The sequence below is a fragment of the Heptranchias perlo genome, unplaced genomic scaffold (genome assembly GCF_035084215.1).
Source record: "Heptranchias perlo isolate sHepPer1 unplaced genomic scaffold, sHepPer1.hap1 HAP1_SCAFFOLD_251, whole genome shotgun sequence".
Taxonomy (NCBI): domain Eukaryota; kingdom Metazoa; phylum Chordata; class Chondrichthyes; order Hexanchiformes; family Hexanchidae; genus Heptranchias; species Heptranchias perlo.
In genome coordinates this window covers 196,983-218,918 of record NW_027139263.1, presented here as the reverse complement: position 1 = coordinate 218,918, position 21,936 = coordinate 196,983, and the positions used below count along the sequence as shown (strand labels likewise).

The 21,936-nt window shown below is 47.8% G+C and overlaps 1 protein-coding gene across 4 annotated transcripts in view; it reads right to left on the bottom strand.

The window, feature by feature from the left end:
- sumf2 (sulfatase modifying factor 2) overlaps positions 1-21,936 on the bottom strand; it is a 79,767-nt gene that overhangs the window by 18,442 nt on the left and 39,389 nt on the right. For all 4 annotated transcript variants that reach the window (XM_067978219.1, XM_067978221.1, XM_067978220.1 and 1 more), the window contains exon 4: positions 2,634-2,678. In XM_067978219.1, the coding sequence (XP_067834320.1) occupies positions 2,634-2,678 (45 nt within the window). The remainder of the gene's footprint in view (positions 1-2,633; positions 2,679-21,936) is intronic.

Below are 21,936 nucleotides of genomic sequence, written 5' to 3'. Positions count from 1 at the left end.
ACAATTTATGAACTTACAACAAAATCACAAAATGTACCGTTAAATATTAAAAGCTTGATTTCCAGTTACACACTCCCCAAACTAGCATTTTGTTACAATTGGTTATTTCTGTGCACTCAAAATCTAAACCAAACCGCTGTAATGAAGAACAACCAGAATACAGCAAGCAACCGTTGTAAGTACATGAAGGTACATGGGGTTACCAATCGGTGCAGAGAATGAGCGTCAAGGCAACTTGGTGCCAGGCCCCTGCCAAAGGTGGATCACAGTAAGTGCTCAACTCTCCCTCCCTGCAGCGTGCCCAGCCTGCACTCAGCGTGGGTTACCCGTGAGGATCACGGCTGTGAACCCTTGCTCTACACCGCTGGAGTGAACATGGTGCAGTTACACCACCATCGGCTTTATTTAAAAGGGTCTTGTTTACACAAATGGACAAACTGCCGTCAATCTCAAATTCATTTTGTGATGAAGTTAATGATTGAGAAGATACGGTAACTGTTCTGGTATCTCTGGTGTGCGTAGTTTGTGATATGAAATGGGATTACCATTTATAAATGGGCCAGTTTAGATATACGAGGTCTTCAATCGCCAGGCTGCTGTGGCCCTGATCCTGTCCAAATCCCAGGGTCAGGTCATTGTGGGGTGGGGGGGGAAATGTGTTCCATTTCCAGTCTAACTAGGGCATCCATTCTGTGGGAAAAGGGGAAAACACCAGGAATTTCCAAACAGCACCTTGCTGCTATCTTAAAGGACTACCTGTCCCAGCCAAAGACTGCTTCAAATCATAAAACACTCTCAGAAACTAAGTTGTCACTTTACAAACGGTAACCAGGTAAACGGTAACCATTACTGAATGTCGCTGGGAAAGCAGCATTTCAGGCAGCTGTGGGCTCCATAGGCCAGGATCGGAGTCTGGTGCTTAGGTGCTCCTGCAGCAGAATTTGCCTCAACGGCAAACGAAGCCGAACGGCAAATTGGAGATTTCTGACAGGTGACATCGTGTCTGCTGAAACACTGCCATCCTCTGGCCCAATTACAAATTGTCCAAAAAAAGTGTAGGGGACCCATCCCAAATTCCAGACCACCTGCCCACTTTGCTCTGCCCCTCCCACTGACCAGGGGTTTTCTTTGCCAGTGTGCACCCCCTCCCACTGCCCAGGGGTTTGCTCTGCCAGTGTGCGCCCCCTCCTACTGCCCAGGGGTTTGCTCTGCCAGTGTGTGCCCCCTCCCACTGCCCAGGGGTTTGCTCTGCCAGTGTGGGCCCCCTCCCACTGCCGAGGGGTTTGCTCTGCCAGTGTGCGCCCCCTCCCACTGCCAAGGTGTTTGCTCTGCCAGTGTGCACCCCCTCCCACTGCCCAGGTGTTTGCTCTGCCAGTGTACACCCCCTCCCACTGCCCAGGGGTTTGCTCTGCCAGTGTGCACCCCCTCCCACTGCCCAGGTGTTTGCTCTGCCAGTGTGCACCCCCTCCCACTGCCCAGGGGTTTGCTCTGCCAGTGTGCACCCCCTCCCACTGCCCAGGGGTTTGCTCTGCCAGTGTGGGCCCCCTCCCACTGCCCAGGGGTTTGCTCTGCCAGTGTGGGCCCCCTCCCACTGCCCAGGTGTTTGCTCTGCCAGTGTGTGCCCCCTCCCACTGCCCAGGGGTTTGCTCTGCCAGTGTGTGCCCCCTCCCACTGCCCAGGGGTTTGCTCTGCCAGTGTGGGCCCCCTCCCACTGCCCAGGGGTTTGCTCTGCCAGTGTGCGCCCCCTCCCACTGCCAAGGTGTTTGCTCTGCCAGTGTGCACCCCCTCCCACTGCCCAGGTGTTTGCTCTGCCAGTGTGCACCCCCTCCCACTGCCCAGGGGTTTGCTCTGCCAGTGTGCGCCCCCTCTTCACTGCCCAGGTGTTTGCTCTGCCAGTGTGCACCCCCCCACTGCCCAGTGGTTTGCTCTGCCAGTGTGCACCCCCTCCCACTGCCCAGGTGTTTGCTCTGCCAGTGTGCACCCCCTCCCACTGCCCAGGTGTCTGCTCTGCCAGTGTGTGCCCCCTCTCACTGGCCCAGAGGTTTCCAGGTCACGATGATTAAAGCTCTGCCAAGTGCTCAGAAATTGAAGTTTAATTAAGTGCCAAACTCAATGGTTTGACAATCAATCAGACAATATGTCGGGAGGGTAATACAATGACTGTTTTATGTATCAATTCATATGAATACAGTAGAGCAATATTTTCAGATAGAGTGACAGTGTCGTGTCACATATGTGGACATTTTTTAAAAATTTCCACATTCTAGATCAGAAGATATAGATTAAGTTTCACTTCCAATATCCATCAGCAAATTCTACTTTTGACCTCAAAATTCCCTTGTGGTTTATTTCAAATGGATTCATCTGAGGCGGGAACTCTTTAATTTTAAAGATAGATATTGGGATGAATTTGATGTTTGGAGATGCCTCGCTTATTGATAACCAACTGAAAATAAACGGAGGGACATCGATGTGTGTAACCCGATCACATAGAGGTTACTCTTTCTTAAATGTCCAAAAACAAAATATGCATTAGTTACATTTTACTTTGCTTCAAATAAGTATGTAGATGTAAAACAAAATGCAGTAGCCTTTAAAAAAAGTCTTTCATTCTACAAGACTTTAAAACTCACCTGTCGCCAAAATGCTCTTTCAATAGGTAGCCACCAGGGGGCAGACTGAAACAGCAATATGTCAACATGTCATTCTTTTACTTAATGTCACAGGGCATAAAAATGGCATTTTCTACATTTCACTGCCGCATTAGTCCAGTTTACTCTAGATAGCAAAGTTCATGGATACTAATTTCTGACTTTCCAAAAAATTACACATAACATAAATATAATAGATATGAGTTTATCAGTATAAGCAAGGACTGCACTAGGAACGAGTATATACTATCAAACAGTGGCTGCTCATCACACAGCAGCAGGGGCTCCATACTACAGCAGCAGTGCCTGCAGGTAAAATGGTGCACAACTCCAGACCGGGAGGGAGCAGCTTGCCTGCTCACTGCAGCTGAAATTTTATTTCAAGCTTTTATCCGCCCTTCCTTTCAGCCGTACTGGTTTGTGGGCTGCAGTGATCTACGGGGTGAAAACAGTATCCATAAAATGAATAGCAGGCACAAGCAGCAGAATACAGAGTGCAGAGCAAAACTGACAAAGGAAATACAGGGGCAAAGGGAGTGTATGCCAACCTGACTGTGACCAGTGGGGTACCGCAGGGATCAGTGCTTGGGCCCCAGCTATTCACAATCTATATCAATGATTTGGATGAGGGACCTGAATGTAATATTTCCAAGTTTGCTGATGACACAAAACTAGGTGGGAATGTGAGCTGTGAGGAGGATGCAAAGAGGCTTCAAGTGGATATAGACAGGCTAAGTGAGTGGGCAAGAACATGTCAGATGGAATATAATGTGGAAAAATGTAACATTATACACTTTGGTGGGAAAAACAGAAATGCAGAATATTTTTTAAATGGTGAGGGATTGGGAAATGTTGATGTTCAAAGGGACCTGGGTGTCCTTGTACATGAGTCACTGAAAGCTAACATGCAGGTGCAGCAAGCAATTAGGAAGGCAAATGGTGTGTTGGCCTTTATTTGAGTACAAGAGTGAAGATGTCTTACTGCAGTTATACAGGGTCTTGGTGAGACCACACCTGGAGTATTGTGTACAATTTTGGTCTCCTTACCTAAGAAAGGAAATACTTGCCATAGAGGGAGTGCAGCGAAGGTTCACCAGACTGATTCCTGGGATGGTGGGATTGTCGTATGAGGAGAGATTGAGTAGACTAGGCCTGTATTCTCTCGAGTTTAGAAGAATGAGAGGTGATCTCATTGAAACATACAAAATTCTTACAGGATTCGACAGGGTAGATGCAGGGAGGATGTTTCCCCTGGATGGGGAGTCTAGAACCAGGGGTCAGTCTCAGAATAAGGGGTCAGCCATTTAGGACTGAGACGAGGAGAAATTTCTTCACTCAGAGGGTGGTGAATCTTTGGAATTCTCTACCCCAGAGGGCTCAGTCATTGAGTACATTCAAAACAGAGATCGATAGATTTATAGATATTAAAGGCACCAAGGGATATGGGGATAGTGCAGGAAAATAGTGTTGAGGTAGATGATCAGGAACATAGGAACAGGAGTAGGCCATTCAGCCTCTCGTGTCTGCTCCGCCATTTGATAAGATCATGGCTGATCTGTGATCTAACTCCATACACCTGCCTTTGGCCCAAATCCCTTAATACCTTTGGTTGGTAAAAAGCTATCTATCTCAGATTTAAATTTACCAACTGAGCTAGTATCAATTGCCGTTTGCGGAAGAGTGTTCCAAACTTCTACCACCCTTTGTGTGTAGAAATGTTTTCTAATCTCACTCCTGCAAGGTCTGGCTCTAATTTTTAGACTGTGCCCCCTACTCCTAGAATCCCCAACCAGCGGAAATAGTTTCTCTCTATCCACACTATCTGTTCCCCTTAATATCTTATAAACTTCGATCAGATCGGCCCTTAACCTTCGAAACTCTAGAGAATACGAACCCAATCTTTGTAATCTTTCCTCGTAACTTAACCCTTGAAGTCCGGGTATCATTCTAGTAAACCTACACTGCACTCCCTCCAAGGCCAATATGTCCTTCCGAAGGTGCGGTGCCCAGAACTGCTCACAGTACTCCAGGTGCGGGCTAACCAGGGTTTTGTTTTGCTAACCAGGGTTTTGTACAGCAGCCATGATCTTGTTGAATGGCGGAGCAGGCTTGAGGGGCTGGATGGCCTACTCCTGCTCCTATTTCTTATGTTTTTATGTTCTTATGTAAAAGATTAGTGGATAACATAAAGGGGAACACTAAAGTATTTTATAAACAAATAAAGAGTAAAAGGATAGTCAAAGGAAAGGTGGGGCCGATTAGGGACCAAAAAGGAAATCTTCCAGTGGAGGCAGAGGGTATGACTGAGGTACTAAAGGAATACTTTACATCTGTCTTCACTAAAGAAGAGGATGCTGCCACTGTCATAGTAAAGGAGGAGAGGGTAGAGAAATTGGATACGACAAAAATAGAGAAAGAAGAGGTACTTAAAAGGTTGGTTGTGCTCGAAATAGAAAAGTCACCCGGTCTGGATGGGATGCATCCTCGGTTACTGGGGGAAGGATGAAAACAGTGGAGGCTCTGGCCACAATCTTTTAATCCTCTTTGGATATGGGAGTGGTGCCAGAGGTCCGGAGGAATGCAAATGTTACACCCCTGTTCAGAAAAGGGGATAGAGATAAACTCTACAACTACAGGCAGTCAGCCTAACATCGGTGGCAGGAGAAACTTAACCATGGGTTAATAAATGATAGCCAACACGGATTTGTTAAAGGCAAATCGTGTCCGACTAACTTGATTGAGTTCTTTGATGAAGTAACGGAGAGGGTTGATGAGGGGAGTGTGATTGGTGTTGTGTATATGGACTTTCAAAAGGCATTTGATAAAGTATCACATGATAGACTTGTTAGCAAAATTAAAGCCCATGGGATTAAAGGGACAGTGGCAGCATGGATAGAAAATTGGCTAAGGGACAGAAAGCAGAGAGTAGTGGTGAACGGTTGTTTGTCAGACTGGAGGGAAGTATACAGTGGTGTTCCTCAGAGGTCAGTATTAGGACCACTGCTCTTTATGATATATATTAATGACCTGGACTTGGGTATAGAGGATATAATTTCAAAGTTTGCAGGTGACACAAAGCTTGGAAATGCAGTACACATTGAGGAGGATAGTAACAGACTTCAGGAGGACATAGACAGACTGGTGAAATGGGCAGACACGTGGCAGATGAAATTTAATGCAGAGAAGTGTGAAGTGATTCATTTTAGAAGGAAGAATGAAGAGAGGCAATATAAACTAAATGTTACAATTTTAAAGGGGGTGCAGGAACAGAGAGACCAGTGCACATACACAAATCTTTGAAGGTGGGACAAGTTGCTCAGGCCGTTTAAAAAGCAAATGGGAGGCATAAAGAACAAAAGCAGGGAAGTTATGCTAAACCTTTATAAAACACTGGTTAGACCTCAGCTGGAGTATTGTGTTCAATTCTGGGCACCACACTTTAGGAAGGATGACATGGCCTTCGAGAGGGTGCAGGGGAGATTTACTAGAATGGTGCCAGGGATGAGGGAATTTTGTTATATGGAGAGGCTGGAGAAGCTGGGATTGTTCTCCTTAGAGCAGGGAAGGTTAAGGGGAGATTTAATAGAGCTGTTCAAAATTATGAGGGGTTCTGATAGAGTAAATGAGGAGGAACTGTTTCCACTGGCAGAAAGGTCAGTAACCAGAGAACACAGATTTAAGATAATTGGCAAAAAAGCCAGGGGGCAGATGAGGAGAAATTTTTTACAAGCTATGATGATCTGGAATTCACTGCCTTGAAGGGCGGTGAAAACAGATTCAATAATAACTTTCAAAAGAGAATTGGATATTTGAAAAGGAAAAATTTGCAGGGTTATGGGGAAAGAGCAGTGGAGTGGGACTAATTGGATAGCTCTTTCAAAGAGCCGGCACAGGCACGATGGGCCGATTGGCCTCCTTCTGTGCTGTAAGATTCTATGAACACAATCCAATTGTTTATTTCTTGAGATTGCATAAGAATATTCCATCACAAAAGAAGGAAACTACTAGTGGTTTTAGGATGCCATGGATAAATAAAGAGGTCAACTCAGTTTGGGTTCTGCCAGGACCGCTCAGCTCCAGACCTCATTACAGCCTTGGTCCAAACATGGACACAAGACCTGAATTCCAGAGGCGAGACGAGAGTGACTGCCCTCGACATCAAGACAGCATTTGACCAAGTGTGATATCAAGGTGCCTCAGTACAACTGGTCAATGCGGATCAGGGGGAAAGATCTCCAGTAGCTGGAGTCATGCCAGGCACAAAGGAAGATGGTTAAACATAGAAACATAGAAAATAGGCGCAAGAGTAGGCCATTCGGCCCTTCAGGCCTGCTCCGCCATTCAAAATGATCATGGCTGATCGTCTAACTGTTCCCGCCTTTTCCCCATATCCCTTGATCCCTTTATCAATAAGAAAAAGATAGGAACATAGGAACAGGAGTAGGCCCCTCGTGCCTGCTCCGCCATTTGATAAGATCATGGCTGATCTGTGATCTAACTCCATATACCTGCCTTTGGCCCATATCCCTTAATACCTTTGGTTGCCAAAAAGCTATCTATCTCAGATTTAAAATTAGCAATTGAGCTAGTATCAATTGCCATTTGTGGAAGAGAGTTCCAAACTTCTACCACCCTTTGTGTGTAGAAATGTTTTCTAATCTCACTCCTGAAAGGTCTGGCTCTAATTTTTAGACTGTGCCCCCTACTCCTAAAATCCCCAACCAGCGGAAATAGTTTCTCTCTATCCACCCTATCTGTTCCCCTTAATATCTTATAAACTTTGATCAGATCACCCCTTAACCTTCTAGACTCCAGAGAATACAACCCCAATTTGTGTAATCTCTCCTCGTAACTTAACCCTTGAAGTCCGGGTATCATTCTAGTAAACCTACGCTGCACTCCCTCCAAGGCCAATATGTCCTTCCGAAGGTGCGGTGCCCAGAACTGCTCACAGTACTCCAGGTGCAGTCGAACCAGGGTTTTGTATAGCTGCAGCATAACTTCTGCCCCCTTGTACTCCAGTCCTCCAGATATCAAGGCCAACATTCCATTAGCCTTATTGATTATTTTCTGCACCTGTTCATGACACTTCAATGATCTATGCACCTGAACCCCTAAGTCCCTTTGGACATCCACTGTTTTTAACTTTTTACCATTTAGAAAGTACCCTGTTCTATCCTTTTTTGATCCAAAGTGGATGACCTCACATTTGTCTACATTGAATTCCATTTGCCACAGTTTTGCCCATTCACCTAATCTATCAATATCCCTTTGTAATTTTATGTTTTCATCTACAATGCCACCAATCTTTGTGTCATCGGCAAACTTAGATATGAGACTTTCTATGCCTTCATCTAAGTCGTTAATAAATATTTTGAATAACTGAGGCCCCAAGACAGATCCCTGCGGGGCTCCACTAGTCACATCCTGCCAATGTGAGTACCTACCCATTATCCCTACTCTCTGTCGCCTTTCGTTCAGCCAACTTCCTAACCAAGTCCGTACTTTTCCCTCGATTCCATGGGCTTCTAACTTAGCTAACAGTCTCTTATGTGGGACCTTATCAAATGCCTTCTGGAAGTCCATATAAATAACATCCATTGACATTCCCCTGTCCACTACTTTAGTCACCGCTTCAAAAAATTCAATCTGGTTTGTTAGGCACGACCTGCCTTTCACAAATCCATGCTGGCTCTCCCTGATTAACTGAAAATTCTCGAGGTGTTCAGTCACCTTAATTATAGACTCCAGCATTTTCCCCACAACAGATGTTAGGCTAACTGGTCTATAATTCCCCGGTTTCCCTCTCTCTCCTTTCTTAAAAAGCGGAGTGACATGTGCAATTTTCCAATCTAGAGGGACAGTTCCTGAATCTAGAGAACTTTGAAAGATTATAGTTCGGGCATCTGCAATGTGCTCACCTACTTCCTTTAAAATCCTGGGATGGAAACCATCTGGTCCTGGGGATTTGTCACTCTTTCGTGCTATTATTTTCTTCATTACTGTTACTTTACTTATATTAATTTTATTGAGTCCCTGTCCCCGATTCAATATTAGTTTTCTTGGGATTTCCGGCATGCTATCCTCTTTTTCTACTGTAAATACTGACGCAAAGTAATTATTCAACATGTCCACCATTTCCCCATTGTCAATGACAATATCCACACTTTCAGTTTTTAAGGGGCCAACACTGCTCCTGACCACACTCTTTTTCCTAATGTAACTATAAAAGTTCTTCGTTTGGTTTTGATATCCCTTGCAAGTTTCTTTTCATACTCTCTTTTCGTAGCTCTTACTATCTGTTTTGTGACCCTTTGTTGATCTTTGTATCTTTCCCACTTGCCAGGATCTGTGCCATTTTTTGCCTTTTTGTATGCCCTTTCCTTATGTCTTATACTGTCCCTTACCTCTTTAGTTGTCCATGGCTGTTTGTTTTGGCAAGTAGAATTCTTGCCCCTCAGGGGTATAAACCGGTTCTGTATCTCGTTAAATGTTTCTTTAAACATTTCCCACTGATCATCAGTCGTTTTACCCATTAACAGATTTGCCCAGTTTACTGTGGACAGTCTCTGTCTCATCCCATTGAAGTCGGCCTTACCCAAGTCTAGAATCTTAGCAGCTGATTCACTTTTTTCCCTTTCAAACACTTCATTGAACTCGATCATGTTATGATCGCTATTGGATAGATGTTCACACACAGTTAAGCCGTTAACTAAATCTGGTTCATTACTTATTACTAAATCTAGTATGGCTTGCCCCCTTGTTGACTCGAGGACATACTGCTGTAGAAAACTATCCCGGACACACTCAAGAAATTCACTACCTCTCTGACAGTTGCTCGTCTGCTTTTCCCAATCTATGTGAAGGTTAAAGTCCCCCATTAAGACCACTATGCCTTTCTTACATTCTTGTCTAATCTCTGCATTTATACAATCTAGCACTTCAGAGCTGCTGCCAGGGGTCCTATACACAACTCCCACCATAGTCTTAGATCCTTTCCTATGTCTCAATTCAACCCATAAGGTCGATCTTCTTCTTGAATACATCTAATGACTTGGCCTCCACTGCCTTCTGTGGTAGAGAATTCCACAGTTTAACACCCTCTGAGTGAAGAAATTTCTCCTCATCTCAGCTCTAAATGGCATACCCCATATCCTGAGACTGTGACCCCTGGTTCTGGACTCCCCAGCCATCGGGAACATCCTCCCTGCATCTAGTCTGTCTAGTCCTGTTAGAATTTTATATGTTTCGATGAGATCACCTCTCATTCTTCTAAACTCTAGTGAATATAGACCTAGTCGACCCAATCTCTCTTCATATGTCAGTCCTGCCATCCCAGGAATCAGTCTGGTAAACCTTCGTTGCACTTCCTCTATGGCAAGGACATCCTTCCTTAGATAAGGAGACATAAACTGCACACAATACTCCAGATGTGGTCTCACCAAGGCCCTGTATAACTGCAGTAAGATCCCTGCTCCTGTACCCAAATCCTCTTGCAATGAAGGCCAACATACCATTCGCCTTCTTAAATGCGTGCTGTTCCAGAGTCTATCGAATTTTGGAAGATGATCACCAATGCATCCATTATTTCCAGGGCCACTTCCTTTAGTACTCTGGGATGTAGATTATCAGGCCCTGGGGATTTGTCAGCCTTTAGCCCCATTAATTTCCCTAGCACTATTTTTTTACTAATACTGGCTTCCTTCAGTTCCTCCCTCTCACGAGACCCTTGGTTCCCTAACATTTCTGGCAGGTTATTTGTGTCCTCCTTTGTAAAGACAGAACCAAAAGATGTGTTTAATTGTTCTGCCATTTCTTTATTCCTCATTATAATCTCCCCCATTTCTGACTGTAAAGGACCTACATTTGTCTTCACTAATCTTTTTCTCTTGACATATTTTTTTTATTCGTTCATGGGATGCGGGCGTCGCTGGTGAGGCCGGCATTTATTGCCCATCCCTAATTGCCCTTCAGAAGGTGGTGGTGAGCCGCCTTCTTGAACCGCTGCAGTCCATGTGGTGACGGTTCTCCCACAGTGCTGTTAGGAAGGGAGTTCCAGGATTTTGACCCAGCGACGATGAAGGAACAGCGATATATTTCCAAGTCGGGATGGTGTGTGACTTGGAGGGGAACGTGCAGGTGGTGTTGTTCCCATGTGCCTGCTGCTCTTGTCCTTCTAGGTGGTAGAGGTCGCGGGTTTGGGAGGTGTTGTCGAAGAAGCCTTGGCGAGTTGCTGCAGTGCATCCTATGGATGGTACATACTGCAGCCACAGTGCGCCGGTGGTGAAGGGAGTGAATGTTTAGGGTGGTGGATGGGGTGCCAATCAAGCGGGCTGCTTTATCTTGGATGGTGTCGAGCTTCTTGAGTGTTGTTGCAGCTGCACTCATCCAGGCAAGTGGAGAGTGTTCCATCACACTCCTGACTTGTGCCTTGTGGATGGTGGAAAGGCTTTGGGGAGTCAGGAGGTGAGTCACTCGCCGCAGAATACCCAGCCTCTGACCTGCTCTCGTAGCCACGGTATTTATATGGATGGTCCAGTTAAGTTTCTGGTCAATGGTGACCCCCAGGATGTTGATGGTGGGGGATTCGGCGATGGTAATGCCGTTGAATGTCATGGGGAGGTGGTTAGACTCTCTCTTGTCGGAGATGGTCATTGCCTGGCACTTATCTGGCGCGAATGTTACATTAACAGCCCAAGCCTGGATGTCGTCCAGGTCTTGCTGCATGAGGGCTCGGACTGCTTCATTACCTGAGGGGTTGCGAATGGAACTGAATACTGTGCAATCATCAGCGAACATCCCCATTTCTGAACTTATGATGGAAGGAAGATGATCGATGAAGCAGCTGAAGATGGTTGGGCCTAGGACACTGCCCTGAGGAACTCCTGCAGCAATGTCCTGGGGCTGAGATGATTGGCCTCCAACAACCACTACCATCTTCCTTTGTGCTAGGTATGACTCCAGCCACTGGAGAGTTTTCCCCCTGATTCCCATTGACTTCAATTTTACTAGGGCTCCTTGGTGCCACACTCGGTCAAATGCTGCCTTGATGTCAAGGGCAGTCACTCTCACCTCACCTCTGGAATTCAGCTCTTTTGTCCATGTTTGGACCAAGGCTGTAATGAGGTCTGGAGCCGAGTGGTCCTGGCGGAACCCAAACTGAGCATCGGTGAGCAGGTTATTGGTGAGTAAGTGCCGCTTGATAGCACTGTCGACGACACCTTCCATCACTTTGCTGATGATTGAGAGCAGACTGATGGGGCAGTAATTGGCTGGATTGGATTTGTCCTGCTTTTTGTGGACAGGACATACCTGGGCAATTTTCCATATTGTCGGGTAGATGCCAGTGTTGTAGCTGTACTGGAACAGCTTGGCTGGAGGCGCAGCTAGTTCTGGAGCACAAGTCTTCAGCACTACAGCTGGGATGTTGTCGGGGCCCATAGCCTTTGCTGTATCCAGTGCACTCAGCCGTTTCTTGATATCACGTGGAGTGAATCGAATTAGCTGAAGACTGGCTTCTGTGATGGTGGGGGTATCGGGAGGAGGCCGAGATGGATCATCCACTCGGCACTTCTGGCTGGAGATGGTTGCAAATGCTTCAGCCTTGTCTTTTGCACTCACGTGCTGGACTCCGCCATCATTGAGGATATAGAAGCTTTAGTCTGTTTTTATGTTCCCTGCCAGTTTACTCTCATACTCTATTTTTCCCCTCTTAATCAATCTCTTTGTCCTCCTTGGTTGTGGTAGTGGTTGTTGGAGGCCAATCATCTCAGCCCCAGGACATCGCTGCAGGGATTCCTCAGGGCAGTGTTCTAGGCCCAACCATCTTCAGCTACTTCATCAATGACCTTCCCTCCATCATAAGGTCAGAAGTTGGGATGTTCGCTGATGATTGCACAATGTTCAGCCCCATTCACAATTCTTCAGATAATGAAGCAGTCTGTGCCCGCATGCAGCAAGACCTGGACAACATCCAGACTTGTGCTGATAAGTGGCAAGTAACATTCGCGCCAGACAAGTGACCATCTCCAACAAGAGACAGACTAACCAACTCCCCTTGACATTCAATGGCATTACCATCACCGAATCCCCCACCATCAACATCCTGGGGGTCACCATTGACCAGACACTCAACTGTACCAGCCACATAAATACTGTGGCGACAAGAGCAGGTCAGAGGCTGGGTATTCTGCAGCGAGTGGCTCACCATCTGACTCCCCAAAGCCTCTCCACCACCTACAAGGCACAAGTCAGGAGTGTGATGGAATACTCTCCACTTGCTTGGATTGGTGCAGCTGCAACAACACTCAAGAAGCTCGACACCATCCAGGACAAAGCAGCCCGCTTGATCTGCAGCCCATCGACCACCCTAAATATTCACTCCCTTCACTACCGGTGCACCGTGGCTACAGTGTGTACAATCTACAAGATGCACTGCAGCAACTCGCCAAGGCTTCTTTGACAGCACCTCCCAAACCCGTGACCTCTATCATCTAGAAGACAAGGGCAGCAGGCACATGGGAACACCATCATCTCCAAGTTCCCCTCCAAGTCACACACCATCCCGACTTGGAAATATATCGCCGTTCCTTCATCGTCACTGGGTCAAAATCCTGGAACTCCCTTCCTAACAGCACTGTGGGAGAACCTTCACCACACGGACTGCAGCGGATCAAGAAGGCGGCTCACCACCACCTTCTCAAGCGCAATTAGGGATGGGCAATAAATGTGACACCCATATCCCAAATGTGAATAAAAAATAAATAAAAATAAGGACTACAAGAATAAAAATAATGAAACAAAAAGGAGAATATAAGGAAAGTGGTTAAGCATAAGATAAGGAAAGCTAAGAGGGAATACGAGGAGCAAATTTCAAGAAACGTCAAAAGGAACAATAAAGTATTTTACATAGAATTTACAGCACAGAAATAGGCCTTTCGACGCAACCAGGGTTAATGCTCCAGACGAGCCTCCTCCCACTCTATTTACTTCATTTCATCCGATCAGCATATCCTTCTATTCCTTTCTCCCTCATGTACTTATGTAGCTTCCCCTTAAATGCATCGATGGTATTTGCCTCAACTACTCCACGGGACCAATCGTTCACCTGCCTCTGCCACATCCCTCCTTTCCCCTTAACCACCAAGTTTCGCCATAACTGCATCTTTCTCCAGTTTCTCTCCTATCTCCCCTTATGCCCTGTCTGAGCTTATCTTGACCTACCTCCTGCTCCCTTGACCTATTCACACCAAACTGAAGACCACCCAACTTCCCTTCCTGGCCCGCATGCTAACTGAAATTGTAAACAGTTCCCTCCTGACCCACCCTTGACCCTTCTGCTCTTGCAAACTACCGCCCCATCTCCAACCTCCCTTTCCTCTCCAAAGTCCTTGAACATGTTGTCACCTCCCAAATCCATGCCCATCTTTCCCACAACTCCATGTTTGAACATGTCCAATCAGGTTTCCACCCTTGCCACAACAATGAAACGGCCCTAATCAAAATCACAAGTGACATCCTACGTGACTGTGATGATGGTAAACTATCTCTCCTCATCCTTCTCGACCTGTCTGCAGCCTTTGACACGGTTAATCCATTCTCCTCCAATGCCTCTCCTCCGTTGTACAGCTGGGTGGGACTGCGCTCGCCTGGTTCCATTCTTATCTATCCAGTCGTGGCCACAGAATCTTCTGCAATGGCTTCTCTTCCCGCTCCATTACATTTGGAGTCCCCCAAGGATCTGTGCTTGACCCCCTCCTATTTCTCATCGACATGCTGCCCCTCGGCGGCATCATCCGAAAACACAACGTCAGATTCCACATGTATGCTGACAACACCCAGCGCTCCCTCACCACCACCTCCCTTGACCCCTCACACTGCTTGTCTGACATCCAGTCCTGGAAGACCGAAACCACTGTCTTTGGCCTCTGCCACCGATTCCAACCCCTTCCCTGGTTATTGTTTCAGGCTGAACTCTCATCCAGGCTTCTGTTACCTCCAGACTTGACTATTCCAATGCTCTCCTGGCCAGCCTCACATCCTCCACCCTCCATAAACTTCAGCTCATCCAAAACTCTGCCCATATCCTAAACCACACCAGGTCCCGTTCACCCATCACCCTTGTGCTCACTGATCTACATTAGCTCCCGGACCCTCAACACCTCAAATTTAAAATTCTCATCCTCGTGTTCACATGGTCTCACCCTTCCCTATCTCTGTAACCTCTTCCAGCCCTACAACCCTCCAAGACCTCTGTGTTCCTCTTATGACCTATATGGCCTCTTACACATCCCCTACTCCCTTCACCCCGCCATTGGCAGCCATGTCTTCAGCCATCTAGGCCCTAAGCTCTGGAATTCTCTCCTTAAACTCTCTGCCTCTCCACTTGTCTCTCCTCCTTTGAGACCCTCCTTAAAACATCCCTCTTTGACCAAGCTTTTAGTCATCCCTCCTAATATCTCCTTCTTTGGCTCGGTATCAACTTTTGTCTGATTACACTCCTGTGAAGTGCCTTGGGATGTTTTCCTATAATAAATGCAAGCTGTTGTTGAAAATGTTTCTCTATCTGTTGACTTAACAGCAGTGAGATAAACAGATTTGTGGTAGACACTGTACCACATTCAGCCTTGTCTCATTCAAGTGTGAATCAGCCCACCGTGAGGAAGATGGGGAAAGCGCACGTGAGGAAGATGAGGAAAGCGCACGTGAGGAAGATGGGAAAGTGCACGTGAGGAAGATGGGGAAAGCGCACGTGAGGAAGATGGGGAAAGTGCACGTGAGGAAGATGGGAAAGTGCACGTGAGGAAGATGGGAAAGTGCACGTGAGGAAGATGGGGAAAGCGCACTTGAGGAAGATGGGGAACGTGCACGTGAGGAAGATGGGGAAAGTGCACGTGAGGAAGATGGGGAAAGCGCACGTGAGGAAGATGGGGAAAGTGCACGTGAGGAAGATGGGTACAGTGCACGTGAGGAAGATGGGGAAAGCACAGGTGAGGAAGATGGGGAAAGTGCACGTGAGGAACATGGGGACAGTGCACGTGAGGAAGATGGGGAAAGCGCACGTGAGGAAGATGGGAAAGTGCACGTGAGGAAGATGGGGAAAGTGCACGTGAGGAAGATGGAGAAAGCGCACTTGAGGAAGATGGGGAAAGCGCACGTGAGCAAGATGGGGAAAGTGCATGTGAGGAAGATGGGTACAGTGCACGTGAGGAAGATGGGGAAAGTGCACGTGAGGAAGATGGGGAAAGTGCACGTGAGGAAGATGGGGAAAGTGCACGTGAGGAAGATGGGGAAAGCGCACGTGAGGAAGATGAGGAAAGCGCACGTGAGGAAGATGGGTACAGTGCACGTGAGGAAGATGGGGAAAGCGCACGTGAGGAAGATGGGGAAAGTGCACGTGAGGAAGATGGGGAAAGTGCACGTGAGGAAGATGGGGAAAGCGCACGTGAGGAAGATGAGGAAAGCGCACGGGAGGAAGATGGGGAAAGTGCACGTGAGGAAGATGGGGAAAGCACAGGTGAGGAAGATGGGGAATGCGCACGTGAGGAAGATGTGGAAAGTGCACGTGAGGAAGATGGGGAAAGTGCATGTGAGGAAGATGGGGAAAGTGCACGTGAGGAAGATGGGGAAAGCGCACGTGAGGAAGATGGGGAAAGCACAGGTGAGGAAGATGGGGAAAGTGCACGTGAGGAAGATGGGGAAAGTGCATGTGAGGAAGATGGGGAAAGCACAGGTGAGGAAGATGGGGAAAGTGCACGTGAGGAAGATGGGGAAAGCGCACGTGAGGAAGATGGGGAAAGTGCACGTGAGGAAGATGGGGAAAGTGCACGTGAGGAAGATGGGGAAAGCGCACGTGAGGAAGATGGGGAAAGTGCACGTGAGGAAGATGGGGAAAGCGCACGTGAGGAAGATGGGGAAAGCGCACGTGAGGAAGATGGGGAAAGCACAGGTGAGGAAGATGGGGAAAGTGCACGTGAGGAAGATGGGGAAAGCGCACGTGAGGAAGATGGGGAAAGTGCACGTGAGGAAGATGGGGAAAGCGCACTTGAGGAAGATGGGGAAAGCACAGGTGAGGAAGATGGGGAAAGTGCACGGGAGGAAGATGGGGAAAGTGCACGTGAGGAAGATGGGGAAAGCGCACGTGAGGAAGATGGGGAAAGTGCACGTGAGGAAGATGGGGAAAGCGCACGTGAGGAAGATGGGGAAAGCACAGGTGAGGAAGATGGGGAACGTGCACGTGAGGAAGATGGGGAAAGCGCACGTGAGGAAGATGGGGAAAGCGCACTTGAGGAAGATGGGGAAAGCGCACGTGAGGAAGATGGGGAAAGTGCACGGGAGGAAGATGGGGAAAGCGCACGTGAGGAAGATGGGGAAAGCACAGGTGAGGAAGATGGGGAACGTGCACGTGAGGAAGATGGGGAAAGCGCATGTGAGGAAGATGGGGAAAGTGCACGTGAGGAAGATGGGGAAAGTGCACGTGAGGAAGATGGGGAAAGTGCACGTGAGGAATATGGGGAAAGCACAGGTGAGGAAGATGGGGAAAGTGCACGTGAGGAAGATGGGGAAAGTGCACGTGAGGAAGATGGGGAACGTGCACGTGAGGAAGATGGGGAAAGCACAGGTGAGGAAGATGGGGAAAGTGCACGTGAGGAAGATGGGGAAAGTGCACGTGAGGAAGATGGGGAACGTGCATGTGAGGAAGATGGGGAAAGTGCACGTGAGGAAGATGGGGAAAGTGCACGTGAGGAAGATGGGGAAAGTGCACGTGAGGAAGATGGGGAAAGTGCACGTGAGGAAGATGGGGAAAGTGCACGTGAGGAAGATGGCCTCAGTCTGTATCGCAAGGGGGACTCTCTGCCCCCGCACCCAAGTCACACTATTTTACATCTAGACATTGGACAGTGAAAGCAAACCCTGGTCATAAAGGCCATGAGATGCATGTGGGAGACTATTTAACCCAAGAAAATGTCTAGGGCAGACTCAAAATGTGTAACAGCAGGATTCTCCTGGGGGTCTGCAACTGTCTAATACATTGTTAAAAGACTATGATGGAGATGAGATCAGTGCCTCAGAGCGACGTCAGTGCCATAGCACCATGGAGCAAGTGGTTTCTGGTGAAAGGGGAGAACAACTGATGGTGTTGAGAAAAGGCAAATGATAGTTTTGGGGCATAGATAGCCTTTTAGGATCTAGTCTATTGCGTCCCACATGCCACAGCAAGGGACATTGCAGACGAAAGCAGATTGAAGTCAATGGGAATCGGGGAAAACTCTCCAGTGGCTGGAGTCATACGAAGCACAAAGGAAGATGGCAGTGGTTGTTGGAGTCCAATCATCTCAGCCCCAAGGCATTGCTGCAGGAGTTCCTCAGGGCAGTGTCCTTGGCCCAACCATCCTCAGCTGCTTCATCAATGACCTTCGTCCATCAAAAGGTCAGAAATGGGGATGTTTGCTGATGATTGCACAGTGTTCAGTTCCATTCGCAACCCCTCAGATGATGAAGCAGTCCGTGCCCGCATGCAGCAAGACCTGGACAACATCCAGGCTTGGGCTAAGTGGCAAGTAACATTTGTGCCACATAGGTGCCAGGCAATGACCATCTCCAACAAGAGAGAGTCTAACCACCTCCCCTTGACATTCAACGGCATTACCATCGCCAAATCCCCCACCATCAACATCCTGGGGGGGTCACTGTTGACCAGAAACTTAACTGGATCAGCTACATAAATACTGTGGCTACAAGAGCAGGTCAGAGGCTGGGTATTCTGTGGCGAGTGACTCACCTCCTGACTCTCCAAAGCCTTTCCACCATCTACAAGGCACAAGTCAGGAGTGTGATGGAATACTCTCCACTTGCTTGGATGAGTGCAGCTCCAACAACACTCAAGAAGCTCGACACCATCCAGGATAAAGCAGCCCGCTTGATTGGCACCCCATCCACCACCCTAAACATTCACTCCCTTCACCACCGGCGCACCCTGGCTGCAGTGTGTACCATCCACAGGATGCACTGCAGCAACTTGCCAAGGCTTCTTTGACAGCACCTCCCAAACCCGCAACCTCTACCACCTAGAAGGACAAAGACAGCAGGTACATGGGAACAACATCACCTGCACGTTCCCCTCCAAGTCACACACCATCCTGACTTGGAAATATATCGCCGTTCCTTCATCGTCGCTGGGTCAAAATCCTGGAACTCCCTTCCTAACAGCACTGTGGGAGAACCTTCACCACACGGACTGCAGCGGTTCAAGAAGGCGGCTCACCACCACCTTATCAAGGGCAATTAGGGATGGGCAATAAATGCCGGCCTTGCCAGCGACGCGCACATCCCATGAACAAAAAAAAAGACTCTGGAAAGGGGTGGTGCGCAATATGAAGTTGCAATTCATATTGGAACCAATCATAAGGAAGAACAGGATGGTGGTCGTGCAAAGGAAGTTTGTGTTAGATGTTAAATTAAAAAGCAGGATCGTCCATGGCAGTGATCTCAAGATTAAGAAAGAATTTCCATTTATATAGTGCCTTTCATAATCTCAGGACATCTCAAAGTGCAAATGAAGTACTTTTTTGAAGTGTAGTCATGGTTGTAATGTAGGGAAACACAGCAGCCAATTTGCACACAGCGGGGTCCCACAAACAGCAATGTGATAATGACCAGATAATCTGTTGTAAACAATTTTACAACACCAAGTTATAGTCCAGCAATTTTATTTTAAATTCACAAGCTTTCGGAGGCTTCCTCCTTCCTCAGGTGAACGAAATGAAATCCTCGAAATGAAATCGCATTTATAATTCACAGAACAATGCTTGGTGATTACAGACAGTTTTTTCAACTGCCCGTTGCCAAGGCAATCAGTGTGCAGACAGAAAGGTGTTACCTGCAAGGTCTCAGAATATACAAATCACCAAAAAAAAACAACAAACAAAAAAAAACAGAGATAGAGAGGGAGAAACATAGAAAAGACAGCAACTGACCCGTTATATTAAAAACAGATAACATTTGTTCGCTGGTGGGGTAACGTGTAGCGTGACATGAACCCAAGATCCCGGTTGAGGCCGTCCTCATGGGTGCATCACCACCAGCATCGACCAAGCTTCCCCTGGTACCACGGTTGCAACCACAGGGAAGTCTATCGTCAATTTGTCCAACCACACCCTTCAACCAGACGAAATCGAAGTTCTCAGCCGAGGGCTCAATTTCTGCCCCACTACCAAAATGGACCCCACTAGTCTCGCGGCGGACACAGAGGAATTCATCAGGAGAATGAGGCTCCGGGAATTCTACCACAAACCCCAAGATTTCAGCAGCGAACCCAATGAGACAATCGACGATCCGGAACAGCAGACAGAGGGATCCGCGGTACAGCAACCGAAGAGGAAAGAGTCAAACTGGACTCCTCCAGAGGGTTGCTGCCCTCAGCTTGACATGTATGCTCAAGCTGTCAGGAAATACGTCAATGCCAGATTCATCAGCCGCACTCAGAAGACAGTCCAGAATGTCACCCGAGCACAACGCAACGCCATCAACGCTCTCAAGACCAACCGCAACATCGTCATCAAACCAGCGGACAAAGGAGGAGCCATCGTCATACAGAACAGAACGGACTATTGCAAAGAAGCATACCGACAACTGGACAACCAGGAACACTACAGACGGTTACCCGCAGATCCGACCAAAGAACACACCCACCAGCTCAACAAACTGATCAAGACCTTCGATCCAGACCTTCAAAGCATCCTACGCACTCTCATCCCACGTACTCCCCGCGTGGGAGACTTCTACTGCCTCCCAAAGATACACAAAGCCAACACACCCAGACGTCCTATTGTATCAGGCAACGGAACCCTGTGTGAGAACCTCTCTGGATATATCGAGGGCATCCTGAAACCCATCGTACAGGGAACCCCCAGCTTCTGTCGCGACACTACAGACTTCCGACAAAAACTCAGTACCCACGGACCTGTTGAACCAGGAACACTTCTCACCACGATGGACGTCTCAGCACTATACACCAGTATCCCCCACGATGACGGCATCGCTGCGACAGCATCAATACTCAACACCAACAACAGCCAATCTCCGGACGCCATCCTACAACTCATCCGCTTCATCCTGGATCACAATGTCTTCACCTTCGATAACCAGTTCTTTACCCAAACACACGGAACAGCCATGGGGACCAAATTCGCACCCCAATACGCCAACATTTTCATGCACAAGTTCGAGCAGGACTTCTTCACTGCACAAGACCTCCAACCAACGCTATACACCAGATACATCGACGACATTTTCTTTCTATGGACCCACGGCAAGGAATCACTAAAGAGACTACACGATAATATCAACAAGTTCCATCTCACCATCAAGCTTGCCATGGACTACTCCTCAGAATCAGTTTCTTTCTTGGACACATGAATCTCCATCAAAGACGGGCACCTCAGCACTTCACTCTTCCGCAAACCCACAGACAACCTCACGATGCTCCACTTTTCCAGCTTCCACCCTAACCACGTCAAAGAGGCCATCCCCTATGGACAGGCCCTGCGAATACACGGGGTCTGCTCAGACGAGGAGGAACGCGATGGACACCTACAGACGCTGAAAGACGCCCTAGTAAGAACGGGATATGACGCTCGACTCATCGATCGACAGTTCCGACGGGCCACAGCAAAAAATCGCATAGACCTCCTCAGGAGACTAACACGGGACGCAACCAACAGAGTACCCTTTGTCGTCCAGTACTTCCCCGGAGCGGAGAAACTACGCCATGTTCTCCGCAGCCTTCAACATGTCATCAATGACGACGAACACCTCGCTATGGCCATCCCCACACCTCCACTACTCGCCTTTAAACAGCCACCCAACCTCAAACAGACCATCGTTCGCAGCAAATTACCTAGCTTTCAAGAGAACAGCGTCCACGACACCACACAACCCTGCCACAGTAACCTCTGCAAGACATGCCAGATCATCGACACAGATACGACATAGGTAGGAAGGGAGATGAGGTCCTGCATCAAGAATTTAGGGAGCTAGGTAGCAGATTAAAGAGCAGGACCTCAAAGGTTGTAATCTCTGGATTACTCCCAGTGCCACGGGCTAGTGAGTATAGAAATAGGAGGATAGAACAGATGAATGCGTGGCTAAAGAGTTGGTGCAGGAAGGGAGGGTTTCAGTTTCCTGGATCACTGGGCCTGCTTCTGGGGAAGGTGGGACTTGTACAAGTCGGACGGGTTGCACCTGAACCAAAGCGGGACAAATATCCTTGCGGGGAGGTTTGCTA